Source organism: Clarias gariepinus, chromosome 11 (genome assembly GCF_024256425.1).
Source record: "Clarias gariepinus isolate MV-2021 ecotype Netherlands chromosome 11, CGAR_prim_01v2, whole genome shotgun sequence".
Taxonomy (NCBI): domain Eukaryota; kingdom Metazoa; phylum Chordata; class Actinopteri; order Siluriformes; family Clariidae; genus Clarias; species Clarias gariepinus.
The window spans coordinates 18,985,243-19,009,284 of NC_071110.1; the positions used below are offsets into that span (position 1 = coordinate 18,985,243).

Below are 24,042 nucleotides of genomic sequence, written 5' to 3' on the forward strand. Positions count from 1 at the left end.
GTGCTCTTTAACCAATCAGATGTGACCTTGCCATTTCAACCAATCATAACCCGTCAAGAGCGCAGGCTAAATCCTTCCTGTTTACATGAAATAAACCTGCTTCCGAGCAGGTTCACGCTTACGGATATGTTGCTATGGCAACAAATGCGAGAAGCGCATCGAAGAGCGAAACAATCCAAGATCAGGACAAATCCACAACAATTAAATCCAGCTAACTGAGTTAGCGACGTACGAAGAACAGACCTCAGGTAGAAACAGCAATACAAAACACACACACTCAAAAAAAACTTTGCTGATCTAGAGATCCCCCCACCAACCCAAACCCGCCCAAACCAACCATGGTAGGCTCTAAAAATAGAATATATTCTCTATAATAAGCGATGAAATACAAAAAGGGAAAACTAAATCAGTAAAAAAAATAAAAATAAAATAATAATATTAAGTAATAATAATAATAATAAGCAATAATAGTAAAATAATAAAACAAAAAATTTTATAATGACTTCATAAAAGCTGAACATTAAAAGCTGCATTCAACAAACTCACAATTTTCAAATTCAAATTTTATTTGTCACATACACAGTCATACACAGTACGATATGCAGGAAAATGCTTATACGACCGCCGGTGACCTTAAAAAGAAAATAAAAAACTATATATAAGGAATAAATATTAATAAAATAAATAAAATATTCATGCTAGATCCATGTATCCAACAAGTACACAGCCCATATTTGTCTGTTCATTGTGTGAGGAGGATTCCAGTGGTTGACTAACGTTTTTAGATTTGTAAATTTAATTGACGTGGAGTCAAACTCATATTAATACTCACCAAATATGATAAGTCCTGTAAAAGTTGAGTCTAGAATGGAGAGTGAGAAGAACACTCCCGAAATGGATTACATTTTGGAGAAGAGGACAAGTTCATATAAAAACGGTTCTTAGGGGTCAAGTAGACCCTATGTAACAGTTTCCAGTGTAACATTTGATAATTAGGATTTTTTTGAAGACAATTTAAACATGCCCTACACTTGATCCAAAAAAAGAACATGCACATCCTAATTAAGATCATTTGCCCGGACAGTTGTAATGGATAAGGGATTGTATAATTGCTCAACCAGAAACCGATAAATAACTGAAGCAGATGATGGAGAAATCAGTATGTTTATTTAAATATAAGTTAATTTTTTTATATTAAGTGTAATTTGCTGGTCAGAATATATAATTTACATCTTTGGCATTTTTAATGGTGACCTGTGATTGGCTGATGGGAAAAATGGTGGCCTGTGATTTTCTTTTGGGAACAGTCGTGTCCTATGATTTGTTGTTGGAAACAACGGTGACCTGTTTTGGGTCGTTGGGAACAACGGGGACTTGTGATTGGTTGCTGGGAACAACAATGACCTGTGATGGGTTGTTGGACATTGCTTTGTGCAACTATAACTCAGTCAGGTTTTACACATGTAAGAGTGAGTCAACTAAACCTGTGCTCTCATATACCTGTATAACCAGCAGCTGTGATGTGAGCTAAAGAGCTGTATGGAGTGCAGGACAGTTGTCTTTATAGGTTGATTAAAAGCCATTAAACGTCAGTAATTTTGCAGGACATGTTGGTTAACAGGTGTAATTTAAATGTGGGATTGTCTATAGAGGCTGCCGTTAGCATTTTCATTTTTACATTTTTGTGATAAAGGAAATGCCTTGTGTGCAGTTCAGCCATCCGCATTACAATTTTCGATTTCATCTCGGAGACACTCGTGTTTATTTCTAACCTTGCCAGGAGGCACACAGACACCCTAAGTGACTCCAGGGCAGGAGCATTGTAATGATTGTTAGCTTCAGGGCTTTTTAAAAATAGGTCTCCAACCTTGTCAGGCAGAGCGGGAAAGAAATCCCCGCAAGAGTCTCTGAGGGTTGGTGTGTATGTAAGTGCTGGTGTCTGGTGGTGCTGTAGGCTACAGTCAGCAGGGAAATCTCTTCAACTACAGGCCCAGGCTCAGCTGCTATTCTTCAGTACATCTCTCAGACTGAACAACACTGTCTGCATAGCCTTAGGGTTTACACACACAATGCATAACCTTGCACACTCTCCCAGATTTAGTACTGGTCATAATGGCTCATTTTTTATTTTCATTTTTAGTTTTTTGATGAACCAAAATATTTTAGCAAATTCGGTTTAGTTATTAATATGTTACTACTACTATAATACTCTTTTACTTTAGTCTCCCAATTAGTAATTGGAATGTAAATTCTTCAGAGCTGCAAGAGAGCTACCTGTCTACATGGATCTTTATGTTAATAAACCCTACTTAAGGTGTCCCTGCAATTTGGACAACATGTTTTTGGGCTGGACACTAAAGGCACTCAAAATATCCAATAATCTCCTTTAAATAGTTGACATTAAGATGTGTCTTCTACTTACAGTATCCTCTGTAATTCCTTCATAACGGTTCTAATCTAAGGTGCTGTTAATTGGTCATTTTTGAGGCTGTTAACTCTAAATGAACTTCTCCTCTGCAACAGAGGTAAGGTTTGATCTTGCTTTTCTGGGATCGTCTTTTCATCATGGTGCTTGATGGGTTTTGCAAATGCACTTAATCCTGTTCCTGTAAGAACTATTCTTAAAATAGCAGCTGACTGTTTTCGTTGTATATAATACCATATGTGTTATTTCATAGTTTTGAAAAATATTGAAAGTATTGTTTTCTAAGCAGTATAAAAGATAAGATGAGGTAAACTTATTAATGTAAATTAATTTCACCAGGCATAATTATTTATTTTTGGCCTGTGGGTCTAGGCCCTAATTTATTTTGGCCTGACCTAATACATAGCCTGAATATGGACACCTCTGCCTTGAAGGGTCAGAAAGTGTAGCCACAAGTCCATAAGAGCACATCAGAGGACATCATGTCACATATAGTAGCCATTAAGGCTACTGAATTATAATGACTTTCAATAGAAGAAAGATGTAAGGTAAAAGAAAACATCTTGCTGTTAGATCTCGCACAGATAAATATGTAAAAGTTGAAACTTATAGGTTTTAGTACAATGTACGGATGAAAAGATGAAAGAGTCTCTTTAGGCAGAGATGAATTTGCACTGGTGACAGTATCAAAGAGCAGTCAGATCGCGTAATATAGGAATATTGTGGGTAATATAGAAAGCTTTTTGCACAACTGAAGATCAAGTATTGATTATCAATTTTGATATGCAGATCTCTCGGGATGGATGTTTCCTTTAAATCCACTTGTGTATAATGTTCTTCACTCACGTCACACTGCCTCAGCAGGACAGCCATTATAGCCTGACAAAGAGACGTCTATCAGTGTCTCCTCACAGAAAAAGAAGAAAAGAAAGCTGGACCTTGGAGATGTGCTTTTTCTCAATCTCATCTCATCTCTGCTGACACCTGGAGAGAGTGAGCTGGGTCTGTGATCTGCACCCCATCTGTCTTTGTCTTTCTCTCTTTATCTCGTCTCTCAATCTCAAATGTGCTGTCACGGGCCGCTGTGGATGCTGCTTTTGAAGGTGAAGCATGAAAAGGATCCCAAGTTGCAGGCCTCTTCTTTGATTCCTTATAATGATGGTGTGGGAGCGCTAACAGTCTCCTGCAACTTGGTGTTCCACTTATATTGCAGTCAGTTCCAGAATTACTGGCACCCATTTTTATAAAAGAATAAACAGGTTTTTGTTTTTTTATTGAACATACATAATTATATGTATCTAATCTATACATTAAGATATTTTTTTCCATGTTTATTGATTTTGCATGTAAGTTTCTAAAAATTAAGGATTTTTTTTTTTTTATTATAAAAAGAAAATACTCAAATTATTAACAACTCATACATAGCTCATACATAAATTCCAGGCCTATGTGTATTAGTGTCTGGATTAAATTGCAGACTTTTGCAACTAAATACCCGCACAGTTCCATATAGCCATTTTAATTTTTATAAGATTAATGGTGCAGTACTACTGAAGATGCCTATTTTCCTTTAGTTCAGTTTGTGTGTGTCTCACACTCTACATTCAGCCCTGGTTATTTTCTACCTGACCTCTCTTAATGTCATGGTAGTTCCTCACAACCTAAATCTAACCTGGTATGAAGGTAGAGTCATTTGAAGATACTTGAAAGCATTTTACAGTATTTGTTGCATATCGCTGTTTAGGTTCATGGTGTATAAAAAAAAAAGAAGTGGGATACTTTGATGTGAATGAAACCTTAAAATAAACACCTACTGATTTACCATAATTTATTAAACATTCGGTTTAGTTATGTTGTTCGTCTGAGGCTGTATTTGCGGAATACCGAGATCCACTATGATCAGATGATTTAGGTTTTTTTTTCACAAAAACACAGAATTAAACGAGGTGGTAGTAACTTTTTAATCTGCATGTAAATTACACCTCTGTTCTTTAGTATTAGTTAGGGAACCTGCTAATATGTTCCTAAGAGATTTGCCGATTACCCTCAGTGATTTATTCCACCAGTCTAGAAATACAATACCTATTTTTCCTATAATAAATAGATGACACAAAATTCCTGTAGCACAGTTTCACAAAATGCACAGCACTTACGAATTAGGTGAGATTTTTGTATAAGTAACATTATAATTTTGTAAATTTATGACTAATGTCATAAGCCTGATCAATTAGACCGTCCAATGGTAAAAATGTCATGCTTTTTTGAATTCCTGTGCAGATCCATTTTCAAATCTCTTATAACACACACACACTTGTACATTTTTAGTACCGTTTACTGTGCAACACTAGTACCGTTACATTTGTGCTGCAGAATTACTGTACATAAAAATCAAAATCACAAAGTGGACCTGTGCAGTTATTTCATTGAAGTTGCAATTTTTTACAGATGAAAAAAAAACACACAGTGGGGAATTTATGTGGAGTTTGGCAATAATTTTAGCATTTGTTTATTTTTTGAGTTTACCAATATTGGCAAGCTTATTTTTTTATTAATTTTTGTTAATTCTCTTAATTAACTTGTTTGTGTCAGAATTTGCTGTTAGTCTACATACATATGTTTTGAATACAAAATTTTACATTTAACAGTTAAATAGAAATAAAAAAAATCATATTTGCAACATGTGGCAAAATAATCACAGTGTGATTATTATTATTATTATAACTACTGTTATTTTTTTATCAAATTGTACAGCCATATTATGAACAATATATTGTTGTGACTACCTGCAAGGCATGGGACCCCTGAGCTCATACTGTGTATTCCTAAATCATGCCTAACACTGGTTAATAATCTGACTTGATTGCATTTTTCCTAGTTTCGTATTTGCAATTTTTTCTTCGTTTGTAATCCAAGACACACATGACAGATACCCACTGGGGAGGGTCGACTCCCAAACACACGACTTTGAAATCATCAGGAATTGAACTTGTAATCTACTTAACTTGGTGACACTGAGTGACATAACACAGCTTTTTTGTATAACATCGGCCATAATTCATTTAAGTGTACAAAGCTTAAATAAAAAATTAAAAAAAATGTTTTTAATACTCACTTACTCACTCACTTATCACATTCTGTTATCGCTTTTGCACCTTGCAGATGGGACTCTCCTAAACATACACATGATGTTGCCTTGTCCTGTTGGAACCAGCCCACACATGTACACAGCATGTGTGAAAGGAGGAAAATTGCATTGTGTAAACGCAGATGAATTCAGTGCTCCGTTGATTTCTTTGTGCATGTGCGTGTGTGATGACCTGGAGAATTTACACAGCTACCCCCACTTCCGCTCAGTATCTGCAAAGTGTGTGGATACTGAGAGAAAGTGGGGGATAGCTGTGTAAAATCTCCAGGCAATTTTAACAGGTATAGGTTGCAGCACACATCGGTCTTTTGCAGACACCAAAAGTCTCGGTGTTATTTGTTTCCGGCAGTCTCCAAGTCTATTCAGGTTCAGAAAACACTTACATTTGCACAAGTCATTAGTCCTTCTTAAATATTATTATAAATATTTCTTAAATATTATTATTATTATTATTATACGGTTTAAGACCACCCTATTAATACTTAGATGTAGTCACATGACTTTGATATGCTTCCTTATGCACTGCCTGCCCCCCCCCAAAAAAATCACTTGGATTTAACTAAGCAAACAGATAAGAGCCTTCCATTACATAATTACTGCAGTGATTAATATAGTTTAGCTGGCAACAAGTTATTAAACTCTAACTGATGCAGGTAGTAGCTTCTCATTTCTTAAACAACCATGTCAGAAGACATTCTGTAGTCATGTCATTTGTTCATCAGTATTAGAAAGGTCAAATTTTTGTCCTGCATCAGACAAAGAAAACAACTAAGGAGATTTTCCAAAACTGCTAAAATTGGGTTCCAAACTGTAAAATGCATTATTAAAACCTGGAATGATCATGATGAACCAATATCTTTTAGAAAGAAATGAGGTCCAAAAAAGATCCTGAATGAATATAAGAGATCGCTTAAATGCTTAGTAAAATCAATTCTTAAAAAAAAAAAAAAAAAGTAGAACTCAAAACTATGCCTAATAGTAAAATTAAGAGCATTTCCGTACACACAACGCAAAGGTATCTCAAGAGGGACGAGGGACTGGGATTAAACATTTGTGTAACCTTAAGAAAACTACTTGTCCGTGAGGCTATTAGACAAATGCTTCAATTTGCTCTGCAGCACAAAGAATGGATTGTTGAGCATTGGAAAAAGGTCTTGTTCCAGAGTGACCTGTGGGGGCTGTTTTTTGATCTGGCATTGTTTCTGTTGGTCAAGTCTAGTTTCAGCAGCGTTGTGTGTCCAAAAATGAGGTCAACTGACTACCTGAATATACTGAATGACCAAGTTTCTCCCCCCATCAGTGGATTTTGTTCTTCCCTCATGGCACAGGCATATTCCAAGATGATAATGCTGGGATTCATCAATCTTTTAAGAATGTTTGGGATTTGCTGGAGAAGACTTTATGCAGCGGTCTGACTCTTCCATCACCAGCACAGGATCTTGGAGAGAAATTACTGCAACTCTTGACTGAAATCAATGTTTTGGCATTTTATCAGGTCATCGAAATGGTGGTTGGCAGTAATCAAAGTAAAAGAAATGTTAATGTATTTAGCTTAAGTATTTTAGGCCAGAGAGAAATAATCAGAGTATACAGTGGTGGAAGAGAGAGGATCAGGAAGCATTGAACAGACACAATTCATCATGGTGGTCTCAGCAACCTGGACAATGTGCTCTGGGAAATTATAAAAAAAATCAGTTTAGAAGCATTTTAAATTGTGGTCTGCTTTGACCAGAGGTATAGCTTTAGTCAGTTGCTTGGTTTATACGAGGTGTATTAATCCTCACAGCCTGCTGCCAGTGGGAGCTGCATTATTAATGCTGAGGACCCTTGTCTCACATAAGGGAAATAATTAAGGGGGTAGGCAACAGCCCACTTTAAAATGACTCGCATACAAGTCAGGGGGTCTTAGCTGGAGGTCCCTTAATACCACATCCTGTAAACAGGACATTCGACTGTTGCTAAATGTTCATGTGTTTCAGTCTTTTCTGATTGAAATGTGTATGCTATTGTAACGACTGGCCATCATCACGCAACTGCTTAATTTTCTTACTGGGTTTAAAAAATTAAATAAAAATGAAAATTATTGAAATGAAATGTAACTGCATGTAACATTTTGGTTACTGAGGTTACAGTTAGATTTTGTTGTAGCGTGTAAGGTTGTTGCAAGGATAGTGTTCTTGTGCAGGATTATCTATTAATGTAACTGTATACAATGCAGAATTGTGCCATGTTGAAAGTGTTAGAGCAATTAAGACTGCCTTCCTAAATTTCACAGAGAAGTGACCAGGGTGCCATAAAGCCAAAACATTATTTTGCTGTTAGATTAATGGAAAAGTGAAGAAGTCAGGGGATTGTTTATATTTTTATTTTTTATTCTGATCAATGGGCACTTGTGTGTGTCATGGAAAATATTTTCCTAGAAACAGAGGGAATGCTGATGGTGTTTATTCTGCATGTTTAGTTTGGACTGTTATGCCAGGCTATAATAGTCATGAACAGTTTGTGAAAAGATTTTCAATGAGGTTTAGAGGTGACCTTCTGCGAGGTGATGCTTAAATTTAGAGCTGTTTTCAGTCAACACCACAGGGTCTTTGTCTGAGAGAAATGTCTGTTATTGGTATGCATGTGTGTGGGGGACGGGGCGTAATTGGACACGACTTTGTGAAATTACAGTATATTTACTTTCCTCCTGCTTTCTTTCTTCCAGTCCTCTTATGCATGTTATTGAGCAGAGCATTGCAGGATAGTGCTCTATATCAGTGTAAACTATTAAACTCCTGTTACATCAGTGTGGCAACATTCCCGTTATTGAACTTTCAGTGTTGTATCATCTCGCAGCAGCAATGACATCAAGATACCCAGTCAGCAGCACATACTTACAGTGCTGTGCAAAAGTCTTAGGCACCATATTTTATGCTGTACCAATTTTCAAATTCAAGATTCAAAGAACTTTACTCCTAATCTTACTTTACTAATCTCCTATTAACAGTTGATATTGAGATGTTTCTGCTACTTATGGTCTGTAAAGACTTCATAACGCCTCTAATCTGAGGTGCTGTTAATTGGTCATTTTTCAGGCTGATAACTCTAAATGAACTTCTCGTCAGTAGCAGAGGAGGTTTTGGTCTCGCCCTCCTGGGATGGTCTTTATGAGAGCCAGGTTCATTATGGTGCTTGACGGATTTTGCAAATGCACTTGACAATACTGTTCTTGCAAGAACTATTACAGAAAGGCTGACATCTGTGTCTTAAAATAACTAATAACTGTTGGTTTCCTTGTTGTTATGTAATAACCTAATCCCACGTGTGTTATTTTATAGTTTTGAAATCCCCAGTATTGTTGTAAAATGTAGAAAATATATATATATACTTTATAAAAATATTAACTTTGTTATACATGTTATATATGTCTGCATAATTATGTACAAAATCATTCAGTATTTAGACAAGCTAGTTGTGTTAAAATGGCCCTATGTCTTAATGTCACATTCCCATTTGAAGTTATATGTCAATTACGGTCTATATCTAATGGACTAGTTTTTGCCTCAGATGTATTGATTATGCAAGACTCATTGCACACATTTCTGGCCACATGCTCCAGAGGTCACGATGTTATGGCATTTCAGCACCTCACTGTGTGTGCACACATACATTAGAACTTTAGAGCACTTTTAGTGCATGGTATGGTCATGGTACTGAAAACTAATTCGCAGCGTCTTTTCTTTAATAGTATGTTAAGAGATTTCTTTAAAGGAATCGTGGGTGAGTAAATCTGATACCTTTGCAAGTTTGCAGACTGATCCTATAAAATGTTTGCTGTGATTTGTTATTTAGTAATTAAAAGCAGAATCTAGCTGTCTGTGTTGCTTAAATAAATGAACTCCAGTTACCTACATTTGGCTGTAAACTGCTTGTGCAGTTTATTATGCATTACATTTTTTAGAGAAGCGCATGTGTCAGACCCAGCATGGAAGCAGTTTTTAATTCAAGCTTTCAGCATAGGAAACTGAATACAGAGCCAAATAAGCATATACTGTAGAGAAAATCAGCATAATAGAGAAAGTGATGCTGCTCCACAAACCAATCCATTAGAGTGCATAACCTATTGGTGGTTAATAAAAGCATTTGAAAAGAAGTGAAAAGATTCAAGTCCAAACTAAACCGATTTAGTGCGCAGATCTTTGTCTTCTTTAATGTCTCATTTATTTATGTTGTTTAGAGTACTTTTTCTCTGAACACTTGACTGTTTCATTATATCGACTTTCTTTTCCACCCTATTTTTTTATCAATACATTTTACCCAATTAAGCCGTCATGGAAACCTTCTGTTACAACCAAATTCCTGAAGGTCACATTAATAAATTATTAGGCCTTGGGAAAATGCTGGGTTAGTTAAAGTTAATCTACTTTTCATTTAGAACAAATTATCTATTCACTAAAACCTGCTAAAGAATATGTAAAAGGATAATGCTTTAAAAATGTCAGTATTGACGGAGAATTTTTTTTAAGAGTGGGGAAGGAAGTTCTGTGTTTGTAGCATGTCTTTTTTATCTGGTTTTTTTTTTTTTTTGTATTGCACCTCTTGGGAAGTCAGTCTGTGTTATCCACACTGCATTATAACACTGCAGCCCACTAACTGCAATGAATTCAGGGCTGAAGCAAACATGACCTTTCTCTTCATAGCTGGTGTTATAATTAATGTGAGCAGTCTATAGGGTCTTCTAGAGGAGAAGTGAAGATCAATAATCAGGTATAGCAGATGCTACCTCCGTGATTTTTCTCTTTAGAGTAGCTTGAGGGTTTTGCAGAATGCTAATAAAAGTTTTAAATTATTGAATTATTTCTAGTGCAGTTTGAACTTGCACATGCATTGTGGTTAGATCACTTTCTTTGCATATGTCATATTTAGCTTAAAGGAAGAGTCAGCGACACTGGAGAAAGGTTGTTGATGTTTGAATTGAACAGCTAATCAAAACTCTTCTCTTTTTGCAATATCACAGAAATGGGAACCTACCAACCTTGAGTGTGATATTGCTTTTATACAACATTTTTACAAACATCATTGTTAATACAAATTACAATTTCAAAGTGTAATTAACTATGTGAAAGTAGGTTCAATTCTTATTGATACTATGTACCAAAAAGGTGAGGAGAATAAACCATAAAGATTGTGCACAATCCTGTTAATCTCCCAAGTTTTTTATATTTCAACTTAAGTTCAGGGTTCCAGCATTAAATCCCAAATAGCGTCAAATGGAATGCTAGTGCGCTGTTTAGGGTGTACAATCCCTTGTCTGACACAGTGAGTAGGGCTGTTGATCAGGGGTTAGAGAGGGAATTGAGATTCAGCCTTGTGTTTAGGTGCTTTGTAGCCCATGGTAGCTGTAAGGGCCATATTTCATTCTTGTGATTTGTTGTTATGTTTATCTTATTTCAGTTTATTAGTTAAGCATTAAGCATTAAGTATCATACATATAATTTGTATTGTGACATCATGTCATGTGTTGTTCTGTGACATCATCCCACAGTTATGCAGTTCCATGTCTATCACGCATGTTAGTTGTAGTTGTTGTTAAGACACGGAAGGATACAGAAAGGTGTGGAGCACACAAGCTTTTGACCGTGATAACGTGAGACAGTAAGCTAAAAGGAATACAGTAAAATAAGTTGTTGTAACTGTAATCTATCGAAGCTACAGAACACAGCAAGCAACTTGTCGTGACTACAGTGGATTTATGCAAGAAACTGTAACAACCGTTGTTTTTGATGTTGGAAATAAACAAGAGACAAAGAAATCAACGAAACGTCTGATGTCGTCAGTGACACTGTGTAACTAAAGACACGCGTCAGAACTTGTGAATAACATGCACCTACAGTAGCCATGAACTAAACATGCATGGTTTTTTTTGTTTTGTTTTTTTAACTCTTTTATTCCTGGACCCTGATGTATCGCTCTGTTCATGTTCATGAACTTTGTCCTTTAAACATGAATTAACATCCTGAGAGAAATTAAATTCCATAGTTTCTTTATAGCATAAAGACACTCCTGTGACTATTTTTTTTCTGTCAGCATTCACAGAAACCAAACCAAACCTCATGGAGGGTTGGGGTTTGAGCTTCGTCACTCCCTGGTTGCCAATTTTGGACACTTAGGGCCCTTAACCCTGTGCCCACACAAAATTACATAGTTGTTGCCTGATCTAACGCTTACGTTTCGAATGCAAAATAAGAAATGCTTACTCATTCACGTCTAAAGACAATTTAGTAATGACCATGTACCTACTATTATTTTTTTGATGTGCAAGGAACCAAAGAAACCAATAAAAAAAAAAAAACAGGCAGTTACGTGATCTCAGGATTAAACTGGAATCCATTGAGCTTTGACACCATAAAGTGAAATCAAGATGTTGAGAGAACAAGTTAAGTGAGAACAAGTGACAGAACAAGTGGCTTTACGTGCTTTAGTTTAATATGATAGTCTTTTAACGATCTTTGAATTCCTTAAATTTAAAGATTCTTCAAAATGTTTTATTGTGTTTCTGTTGTTGCTTTAATGTATCTTAGAAACCATATGATTTTGCGTTATTGTAAGCGGATCCTCAATGTGCATTGTAGTGTAGTATGGCGTTTACATTGTGCAGCACTAGCTTTATTGAGATTTGCAGCTCACTGCTGGTGTTTTAAAGTGCATTGCAGTCTGACAACTCAACAACACAACAACGTTTTACAAGCCAAGACTCGATTCTAAGCTGTCCCACTGAGAAGCACACAAAACACACACATGCAAACCCCCTCTTTCAAGACGTGCCAGACTCCCCTCTTTACAAGGAAGCATCTAATTACATATCGGGAGGTGTAAATGAGGCTCCTTGATTACACCTATTCTTCCCTTTGTGCTCCACATGTGCTGCAGAATGCATTAAGAATGGATCGCTGCAGGGAAACTGGGGAGTTTCTAGTGTTGATCATGCGCACACCATCAGGGAGCCATTACACATGGAGAGAGTTGGAGTTAGATACACTCTGTTGTATCTAAACTAGTGTGGATGTCGGAGTTTTCAGCACTAACGAGCTGAAAGCCACTATACTTTTACTAATGCACATTAAGGAGGAGGAAAATAATCGATTCCTAGGCGCCTCACAAATCTAAATCTCATCTGCAAAACTGTGCTTTAAACCATACAGTTCCACAAACCTCTAGAGAATTATTATTTTTTTATTGAATAAATGATTCTAAAATATTTTGCAATATTTCTTCTTCAATGTTATAGTAGCAGTGGCATACTCTTATAATCCTAAACCATTGAAACCCTTTAAGAATATAAGGCTTAATTTTGATGCATGATGCAAGTTTTCTTGTCATTGATATTTGGATCCACGTAAACATCAACCATCTTAACTAATGTTCACACAGATGAGTCAAATCCCAGAAGCACACTCATTCACTATACTTACATAGGGTGTGGCACAAGGGCATTTCTTGTAATCAAGAAAAGAATTACATTAAACAGTCACCTGTTGTTTAAGAAATTAATATGTGCTTTAAATTTAAATACATTAGGCTACACTCATATTACCAGCCTGAAAGCCTGAAGTGACTAAAAAACAGATTTTTAAAGCTAACGTTAGGCATATGTTTTTTGGGTCATCTGAATGCACAAATTTAGTTTTTTTGACGGGATGAGTGGACCTAGATTGTATATATATCCGATAAGACATTTGCTGTTAAAATAGCTAACGTGAGGCATCTGGCTTTCTTTGTTTTTCTGAACCTTACAGCAACTGCTTACTGTCCTCCAGAGCAAAATCCCAAGAGAATTAGTGGTGACACAAATATGACGTATTTTAAACCAGATGGCACAAGCAAAGGCATTTCAGAGGACATTAGAGTCAGATCAAAATCACTTGTAATTATGAATGTGAATACTATGAATTTTTGTGACTAAAAGGTAAAACAAAAAAAAAAGTTTAGAGCTTTTCTTTAGGTTTAACAGCCGGAAAACGTTAATAGTGAAATTAAATTTTGAAAAGCTCTAACAAAAGTGCCTATTGTTTTTCATGATGAATACAATATGAATTATAAAAGCAGCAGTTAGTCATACTGTGGAAAAAACATCTGAAATTGAGTTGCATCATTATACATATTGTAGCACCTTTATCTATATTGTAGCTCTCTTTACGACGAGAATCCCTAGAAATTCCCACTTCTACATACCTAATCCACAGACTATAATACGACAATGTTGTTTCTCTTTTTATCTCTTTTACTCTTTCTCCTTTTTTTTCTCTGTCCTGTAGGCTGAATTTTAAGGACCCTGAGGCGGTGCGTGCTCTAACATGCACCCTGCTGAAGGAAGACTTTGGCCTGAACATTGAGATTCCTGTTGAGCGGCTCATCCCCACTGTCCCACTGCGCCTCAACTACATCCACTGGGTGGAAGACCTGATTGGAGGGCAGGGCAGTCCACGCAGAGGCATTGATATCGGTACACACGGTTCTTTAATGCAGTACCACATTCCTGGTTCTTTGCTCCCAGCAGCACACAAGCATGCTTCATGGACAGCAGGCTTCAGTTTCTGTTTTCTGTTTGTCAATCAGACGAGGTGACACTAACTTTACATTCCCTCGAAAAAATCTGAAATGTGAAATTATAGTTTTTGTAGCCAACTCTAGTAGTAGTTAATTATCACACAACGTGCCTTACCCACATCATTGGCATTTCTGTGTTTAATATATGCATCCAGTGGGTTATGAGTATTGGAGTTTTTATTTGCACATAAATGAAAAAGGCATTGGGTACAATCCAGCTATTTTACACTTATATACTGTATATTGTTTGAACCAGTAATCAAGAAAGCTAGCAGTTAATGTAATGCTAATTATTTTACCATTTGAACTTGTAGATTTGATCATTAGAAAACTATCTAACATTAACCTATAATGTAATGTTATGTTAGGTTAATAATGTAATGAACCTAACTTGATTCTGTACAGGCTACCGAGTGGTGCAACAGAAATCTCTTTTGGTGTGACGATTACCAAATGTTGCACACATTTAAAGTTTCCTATCTGCTTTTATCTCTAAAGTCCCTGTGTAAATTAGTCTTGAAACCCAGTCGTTACACACTCTTACACCAGTTTTAGAACACAGCGAGCACTAATTACTCTTGAAATACGTGAGCTATAAGTTGCAAGTGCCTGTTTTAGAAGCTGCACATGCTCACAAAAAGCTGCCAAAACCAATAGTCACACGTTTAAGACTTTGAAAGAGTATTGGGAGCTGTGTAACTGGTGCTATTTTGACCATATGTGTTTATGTAGACTACGTCTGCAATTTCATCATAAACAGCAAGTTGGAACAAAGAGCGAATGTGAAATTCTGCAGTACAGTTACTAAAGCACCAAAGCACATGCGTACTACTCACAAAGACCTCCCTACCTTGTCTGGAATCCAAGATTCCACTGTATACTGTACATCAGCGGCCGTTGTGAAAATTATTTCTGCCTTTTACTTTGCTTAGGAGCTAATCTAAGCAGCAGAATTCTGACTTTTCATACAGGAAGCAGATGGAAAGAGACAGACCACTTTGTCACCTGCTGTGTGAAAAGCCCTGGTTCAGCTGTGCCAGTAGGTTTACAAACAGGCAGATGTCTGCTGGTGAATTCTAGAAAGCTCCTCCAAATCTTTTATCCCCCTCGCTCATTGCATTTGAGCCACTAGGATGTCCTCGTCTCCGCTCTCTCTTTGTGTGATGGACGCAGCTGTCCATCTGTTTATTTTTCCTATCCCGGTTTTTCACTGTGGCTTTTATTAAATTGAGGTGATGTTATTGAGTTATTCGCTTCTAGACGGTGTTGTACTGTCAGACACATGATAAATTGGCCCTGTGTACCTGCTTAACTCTTCAGAAGCCTTTTTATCTGTTAGGCATTTTAGGAGGAGCAGACATGGGTGGGTAAATAATGGATGAGTGGAGGTGGCCTGCTGCACATGATTGTATTAGAGATTTATTTTCCTGAGTTGTCTGTCAATTCAGGTCATTGTGTTAACAGATTCTTGCTCTTACTGACTTGCACATGTCTTCTCACACCTTGTAGCTCTTTTTACACTAAGCATGTCAATATGAAAACTGTAAAAATATTTTTTTTCACATTTTTACTTTTCTCTTGTTGTTGGTTTTATCCATATTGGTTTTAAATGTATTTCCTTCTTCCTATTTACTAAAAGAATCAAAGCATACACTGATAATAGGTGTATCTCAGTGAAATTGACTCACTTCATTAATGAGGTTCCACAACATTGTGTTATTCAGTTGGAATTACGTGTGTAATGACATATTATTAAAATGGCAGACCTGGGGTGGATCTCCCTGCAAGCTCTTTGACTTTTGTGTGTCTGTGTGTGCGCACGCGTTTGTGTGTGGTTGCAGGTACGGGGGCCTCCTGTATCTACCCCCTGTTGGGAGCCTCAATGAATGGTTGGTACTTTCTCGCAACAGAGGTGGATGACATCTGCTATGATTATGCCAAGAAAAATGTTGACCAAAACAATATGGCAGACCTGATAAAAGGTACTAGTTTGTTCATTCACTGATGAGGGTTTCATGCTTTCTGTAATTCGATTTTAATTGGGATATGAGCCATTTTGTGTGTGTGTGTGTGTGTTACAGTGGTGAAAGTGCCCCAAAAGACCTTACTAATGGATGCACTAAAGGACGAGTCGATAGTATATGATTTCTGCATGTGCAATCCTCCTTTCTTTGCTAATCAGCTGGAGGCTAAGGTAACAGTGTTTTCTCTGCCTCAGACCTGAACGTCAGGCCATTTGCTTTTAATGTGAACATCTGTCTGTTGAATTTACTTGACTCCCCATGTCCAATACAAGTTTCTGTATAATTCCACTCGTTTCAGTTACGAAAGAAGTTTCTATTGGTTTGTGGCTTGTGTTTCATTCGCTCTGTCAGGGGGTCAACTCAAGGAACTCACGCAGACCCCCGCCAAGCTCCATCAACACTGGAGGAGTGACCGAAATCATGGCTGAGGGGGGTGAGCTGGAGTTTGTGAAAAGGATTATTCATGACAGTGTGCAGCTTAAAAGGAGGCTCAGGTTTGGTATTCACATAAACACACGTATGATAGCATACATACATTATAGTAATTAAACATAATACACAGCATTATGCATCAACTAAATACTAAGTGCACACCTGTCCATACCATGGTTGGGATGTGTTCTGTCATTTTTCCATCAAATAATTTGTTGCATAAAAGTAGGTTATGTGACCACTTTGTGGTAGTGGTGATTAATGATAAACTAATTCAATACTTAATATAAAATCAAATTTATTATTATTTATTATTATGTCTTTTGCTTTCTTACTTGATGTTAAAATGTGTGAAACTTCTCAGAAGGAGACACTTCAAGCATATGTTGTGATGATCAGATTAAAAAGGGGTTGCCAATACCTTTTCATTTTAGAAACCGAAAATGTTGAAAGTACACTTTGAACAAATGTCCTAAAAATTAACAAAAGAAATCCAGTTTTTATAAGTTCTAGAATGCAGAACTGTTATATGATGTTACACCCCATGTAGTAAACGTAGGGATGGGAATTACTAGGAACTACCTGATACAGTACTATCAAGATACCAAGGTGCTAATTAGATTTATATTGCAATGTATTACGATTTTACTAATATCCAGATTTGTTATTATTCTTATTATATTAGGATTTGTTACAATTACAAACAAATAATGTGCTAAGGACGCTGTCCTGTGTGAATAGTTTAGAGCACACCGTTTGTAGGATTATAGAGGAACAGCAACATTTTACGTATTTTGCAAATAATTTTTCATCTCCACTTCTATATCATGGGTAATGTCCATTTAAAAAAAAAAAAAAAAAAAGAAGTATAAATCAGCTAACGCGTGAAATGTGTAGCGCACTTTCAAATGGAGAAGTGGCTCTAGTCCCATGTTGCCACTTTTGCATGAATGAAGAGAGTGCATTTGGCTGTCTTTTGATTCTGATATATTTGCCAGATTCATGTAATTAGTATACATGTCTTAACACGATGAGCTGCTCAACAATCTCAGCGGACAGCAATATAAAAAGTCCTGTTTGGCTTTACGTATACGAGAGCTGGGTGCTGTAGTCAGAAAATCAAATGCTTGCATGTAGCCGTTGAGACTTTTTTTTCATTCAATAGATGCTATGGAAGGTTTTTTTTCTCCTGAGGGGATGCGGAGGGGAAGAAGCTGTCCTGATAAAGGGGCACAGCAGATGGAGTCAGAGATGGAACTGTCATTCAGAGTTTGTTTAATTAATTGGCAGGAAAAGCAAACGATTACCCGTGCAGCATCCGGCTTGTCCGATGGGAGGGTGTGTGCGTGTGTGTGCGTGTGTGTGCGTGTGTGTGCGTGTGTGTGCGTGTGTGTGCGTGTGTGTGCGTGTGTGTGCGTGTGTGTGCGTGTGTGTGCGTGTGTGTGCGTGTGTGTGCGTGTGCGTGCGTGTGCGTGCGTGCGTGTGCGTGCGTGTGCGTGCGTGTGCGCGTGTGTGCGCGTGTGTGCGCGTGTGTGTGTATGTATGTGTGCGTGTGTGTGCGTGTGTGTGTATGTATGTGTGTATGTATGTATGTATGTATGTATGTATGTATGTGTGTATGTATGTGTGTATGTATGTGTGTATGTATGTGTGTATGTATGTGTGTATGTATGTGTGTATGTGTGTGTGTATGTGTGTGTGTATGTGTGTATGTATGTGTATGCATGGCAGTGAACATTAGACCTGATTAACAAAGCAACACCAGGAAGTACCAGGGGAGTTTTTACCTGCATATGCGAGTACATGCATGAGACAGTGCAGAACTGCAGGGTTTTCTGCTTTGTGATACATTTCATTAGTGTAATGCAGTGCAAATGAGCGCTTTTTTCCTCTTAAGCGAACTGTTGGCAAACTATAGATAGGGATCATACACAGTGGTATGTGTGATTTATTGTAATTTTCTCTTCTGCCTTCTCCTCTGTGTCAAACATTTACATGCAAGGTGACTGTTATACATATGTACACGGTTCCACCTCAATACAGATTTAGTTTCTTCTTCATGATTTAAAGTCTTTACATCTTATTTCTAATAATTTTATTTCAAATATCTTAAGTTATTCTCATGGTGATAGAGCAACTGTAGTTGGGTTTCTGATTTTAGCCTAGCACTTTTGTTTTTGTACTCCATGAAAAACAGATGTTTTTCAGAGAACCTCTGGAGCTCTGGTGGAGTCACCATCTATTTTTTTATTTTTTTAGATTATTTATTTTTTATAAATTTGCAAAAATCTCAAGTAATCGTTTTTCATGTTGTCAATGTGGGGTGTTGTATGTAGAATTTTGAGGAACAAATTAATTTAATCCATTTTAGAATAAGGCTGTGACATGACATAAAATGTGGAAAAAGTGATGCGCTGTAAACACTTTCCGGATGCACTGTATATTTTTCCTTCTGTGGTGTTTCTGAGTCCAATGATGTTGGTGAAGTCCGGTTAAAAGACCGGATGTGGATGAGATTGGAATCGGACATTTATTGGCTTTTATAAAATGCGAGCATCATTGTTTGCTTTGTATAACTTAGCAGTCAATAATATTAACACTGTTAGAACAGAAGATTTATGAAAGAGCTTTCGGCTGAAGGGTCAATACAGAAAGATGTGTTCCGGGAGTTTACAGCAAGTGTAAATGAGAAGTTTCTGTCAAAATCATTCGAGCTTTCAGGCTCTAGGTTTAATCTCTGATTGCACTGTTCAATAATTAATTGTTTGACTACAGATTTGTGGACACCTTACCATCACACCCATGTGTGCTTTCTTCCCTGACCATGTCTTCATGAATTTTGCTTTGTGTATAGTAGTGCTGTCATGCTGTCATGTTTCAGTAGATGGACATAATGTACGAAGACATTTAAAAAATCCAACTTTTGACTTTATGGCAACTTCTTCTTCTTTGTCTTTCGGCTGTTCCCTTTCAGGGGTTGCCACAGCGAATCATCTGCCTCCATCTAACCCTATCCTCTGCATCCTCTTCACTCACACCAACTAACTTCATGTCCTCTCTCACTGCATCCATAAATCTCCTCTTTGGTCTTCTTCTAGACCTCCTGCCTGGCAGTTCCAACCAATTCACAATCTCTCCTCTAAACATGACCAAACCACCTCAATCTGGCCTCTCTGACTTTATCTCCAAAACATCTAACGTGGGTTGTCCCTCTGATAAACTCATTCTTAATCCTATCCATCCTTGTCACTCCCAAAGAGAACCTCAACATCTTCAGCTCTGCTACCTCCAACTCTGCCTCCTGTCTTTTCTTCAGCGCCACTGTCTCTAAGCCATAGAGCATTGCTGGTCTCACCACTGTCCTGTACACCTTTCCTTTCAGTCTCGCTGATACTCTTTTATCGCACAACACACCTGACACTTTTCTCCACCCATTCCAACCTGCCTGTACCCGCCTCTTCACCTCCTTTGAACACTCTCCGTTGCTCTGGACCGTTGACCCCAAGTACTTAAAATCCTGCACCTTCTTTACCTCTGCTCCCTGTAGCCTCACCGATCCTCCTGGGTCCCTCTCATTTACACACATGTATTCCGTCTTGCTGCGGCTAACCTTCATTCCTCTGCTTTCCAGAGCATACCTCCACCTCTCCAAATTTTCCTCCACCTGTTCCCTGCTCTCGCTACAAAGCACAATGTCATCTGCAAACATCATAGTCCAACAATTTCTATGGCAACTTTATGGCAACAATTTCTTTAAAACCCACATATTCATGTGATGAACATTTGTGTTTGTTTTGTTCTTAATTTAATCACAGTTGGTGAGACATTTTACAGAATTTTTTCATTCGTCACTTTTGCCACTAAAATGGTCATTTGTTAATATGTGTAACTTGACTTATTCTGATCAAGTTCATAGAAGATCTAGTGCGTATCCCAAGAACAAAGCGTATAAGGTGAAAATCCACAACAGGTGGGACACCATTCTGTTTCAGGGCACCATGCATACACTTTCTTTTTCTTTGTCTTTTGGCTGTTCCCTTTCAGGGGTCGCCACAGCGAATCATCTGCCTCCACCTAACCCTATCCTCTGCTTCCTCTTCTCTCACACCAACTAACTTCCTGTCCTCTCTCACTGCATCCATAAATCTCCTCTTTGGTCTTCCTCTAGACCTCCTGCCTGACAGTTCCAACCTTACTATCCTTCTACCGATATATTCACAATCTCTCCTCTGAATATGTCCAAACCACCTCAATCTGGCCTCTCTGACTTTATCTCCAAAACATCTAACATGGGTTGTCCCTCTGATGAACTCATTTTTGATCCTATCCATCCTTGTCACTCCCAGTGAGAACCTCAACATCTTCAGCTCTGCTACCTCCAACTCTGCCTCCTGTCTTTTCTTCAGTGCCACTGTCTCTAAGCCGTAGAGCATCGCTGGTCTCACAACTGTCTTAAACACCTTTCCTTTCATTCTCGCTGAAACTCTTTTGTCACATAACACACCTGACAGTTTTCTCCACCCATTCCAACCTGCCTGTACCCACCTCCTTACCTCCTTTTCACACTCTCCGTTGCTCTGGGCCGTTGACCCTAATTATTTAAAGTCCTGCACCTTCATTACCTCTGCTCTCTGTAGCCTTACTGTTCCACTTAGGTTCCTCTCACTCCCACACATGTATTCTCTCTTGCTACGGCTAACCTTCATTCCTCTGCTTTCAGAGCATACTTTCATCTCTCTGGATTTTTCTCCACCTGTTCCCTGCTCTTGCTACAAAGTACAATGTCATCTGAAAACATCATTGTTCATGGAGACTCCTGTCTAACCTCATCTATCATCCTGTCCATCACCATAGCAAACAAGAAGGGGCTTAGAGCCGATCCTTGATGCAGACCCACCTCCACCTTGAACTCTCCTGTCACACCTACAGCACATCTCACCACTGTCTTACAGCCCTCATGCATGTCCTGCACCACTCTAACATACTTCTTTGCCACTCCAGACTTCCTCATACAACACCGCAGCTCCTCTCCCGGCACCCTGTCATACGCTTTCTCCAAATCTACAAAGACTCAATGCAACTTCCTGTTACCTTCTCTGTACTTCTCCATCAGCATCCTTAAAGCAAATACTGCATATGATGTACTCTTTCTAGGCATAAACCATATTCCTGCTCACAAATTCTCACCGCTGGCCTTAACCTGGGTTCTACTACTCTTTCCCAAAGCTTCATTGTATGGCTTATCAACTTTATTCTTCTGTAGTTGCTACAGCCCTGCACATCCTCCTTGTTCTCTCCAAAATCTTGGTAAACAGACTAGTCAGAAACTCTACTGCAACCTCTGCTAAGCACTTCCATACCACCATAGGTATGTCATCAGGACCAACTGCCTTTTCAGTCTTCATTCTCTTTAACGCCCTTCTCACCTCCCTCTTACTAACTTTTGCTACATCCTGCTCCACAACAGTCACGTTTTCTACTCTTTGTTCTCTTTCATTTTCCTCATTCATCAACTCTGGAAAGTACTCCTTCTATCTTCCCATCACCCTCCTGGCACCTGTCCGTACATTTCCATCCCTATCTTTAATCACTCTACATTACCATGCATACACTTTAAACATACTTTATGTTAGAGTCCTGAGATTGTTTTCAAGAAAACGGAGAGAACATAATCGTTCTTTGCATAGGAACTGTGCCCATGTCTGCTGGAAAAGGTGGGCCCAAGAACGATACAGTGTACTCGGGCACACATCAAATCAGATATGAAAGCCAATTGTACCTGAGCTCGGAAGTGGACAGAATTTTCTTGAAGCTACTCCATAATTGTGGCATAATTCATTTTTACAATTTTATTTGTATAGCGATTTTAACAATTGACATTGTCGCAATGCAGCTTCACACAATCAAAAGAATTATTCAAGTCTGTATGAAATGTGAATGTGTATGAATCAAAATAATAAGACTATCCATGATGAGCAAGCCGAGGATGAAAGCGACAGTGGCAAGGAAAAACTCCCTGAGATGATAATAGGAAGAAACCTTGAGAGGAACCAGACTCAACAGGGAACCCATCCTCATCTGGGTGAAAATGGATAGCAGAGATTGTTCTGCATAAAACTATGTGAGACTGGAAGTTCAGTATAACAGGAGATGTGTTGTGTATTATTTGTTCCATAAAAAAAATAATTAATAAAAAATAAATACAAAAAAATAATTAATACAAAATATAAAGTAAAAGTAAAACAAATTAACCTGCACTTTACCTTTAAAAAAAAGTTTAAAATATATCCTGACACATAAGTGTTTCCGTGAATGCGCACGCACTATGTATGTGTGTGTATTTGTGTGTGTATGCGCTGTGTATGTGCACATATGCGCTGTGTGTGTGTGTGTGTGTGTGTGTGTGTGTGTGTGTGTGTGTGTGTGTGTGTGTGTGTGTTTGTATGTGGGTGTGTAAAGCTAAAGTAAGAGGAGTGAAGTAATGACACTTGTCTTACACATTAACCCTTATTGACAGGGGGGAGGACTACTGTGCGGGACAACTTTCACATACACACACACTAATTGAAACAGTGCCTCATTGGGAAAATTAACAAGAAACATCTATGATACTAGAGTGCGTGCACACACTAACGGACTCCCTGCTGTAAAGTAAAAATAAAATAAAATAACCTGCACTTCACCTTTGACAAGAATCGCAACAGAGCCCTGTTTCTGTTAGAGAGAGTGTGTGCGTAAGTGTAAAGTGAGAGGAGAAGGGGCACGGTGTCCAATGAAGGCAAGAGGTGGAGGGGGAAGGGGCGCGATGTCCAATGACGCAAGCACACATTACAAAAGCAGTGCGGGCTGACGCACGAAGAGAGAAAATGGATCTTTAACCTCTCTAATAAGACTTGCTTTTGCTTTTACACTTGCGCCGGGGGGCGCGGGCGCGATGTGTACTTTTGGTTACATGTAATGATTTTTAGCAGTTTGTTTAGTGTAGGCTACATGCAAACAGTTCATGCAGAATCTTCGATCGGAACTGACTTGAATTAACAGATACCCCTGCATGTAAACACAGCTGCTGTCTTTGTCTTTTACAGATGGTACAGCTGCATGCTGGGGAAAAAGTGTAGTCTAGGACCCTTAAAGGAGGAGCTGAGAAAACAAGGGGTGAGTTGTGCTGCTCGTGTCCGCTTGTAGGCTACACAATTGTTTGGTGTTTTTTATTAACCCTCTCCAGATTGAACGTAAAAATCTGAAGTACTGAAAGAATCTGCAGGTTAATTGATCTAAATCAGTTTTCCTCAAGTGGTCCCCAAAATGCCCAGTGAAACGGAGAATGATGGTCTGGATTTCATTAGTTCATTAGCATTCATTAGCAGATGTCCCCACCTCCATGAACAAATAAGCCCCCGGTTTGGCTTTGTGTGTGAGCAGGATAC

At 38.1% G+C, this 24,042-nt stretch overlaps 1 protein-coding gene across 1 annotated transcript in view; it reads left to right on the forward strand.

Moving 5' to 3' along the window:
- mettl16 (methyltransferase 16, N6-methyladenosin) overlaps nucleotides 1–24,042 on the forward strand; it is a 45,296-nt gene that overhangs the window by 3,815 nt on the left and 17,439 nt on the right. The window contains exons 3-7 of the mRNA XM_053508008.1: nucleotides 13,868–14,055; nucleotides 16,001–16,141; nucleotides 16,241–16,353; nucleotides 16,535–16,677; nucleotides 23,701–23,770. Coding sequence (XP_053363983.1) covers nucleotides 13,868–14,055; nucleotides 16,001–16,141; nucleotides 16,241–16,353; nucleotides 16,535–16,677; nucleotides 23,701–23,770 — 655 coding nt within the window. The remainder of the gene's footprint in view (nucleotides 1–13,867; nucleotides 14,056–16,000; nucleotides 16,142–16,240; nucleotides 16,354–16,534; nucleotides 16,678–23,700; nucleotides 23,771–24,042) is intronic.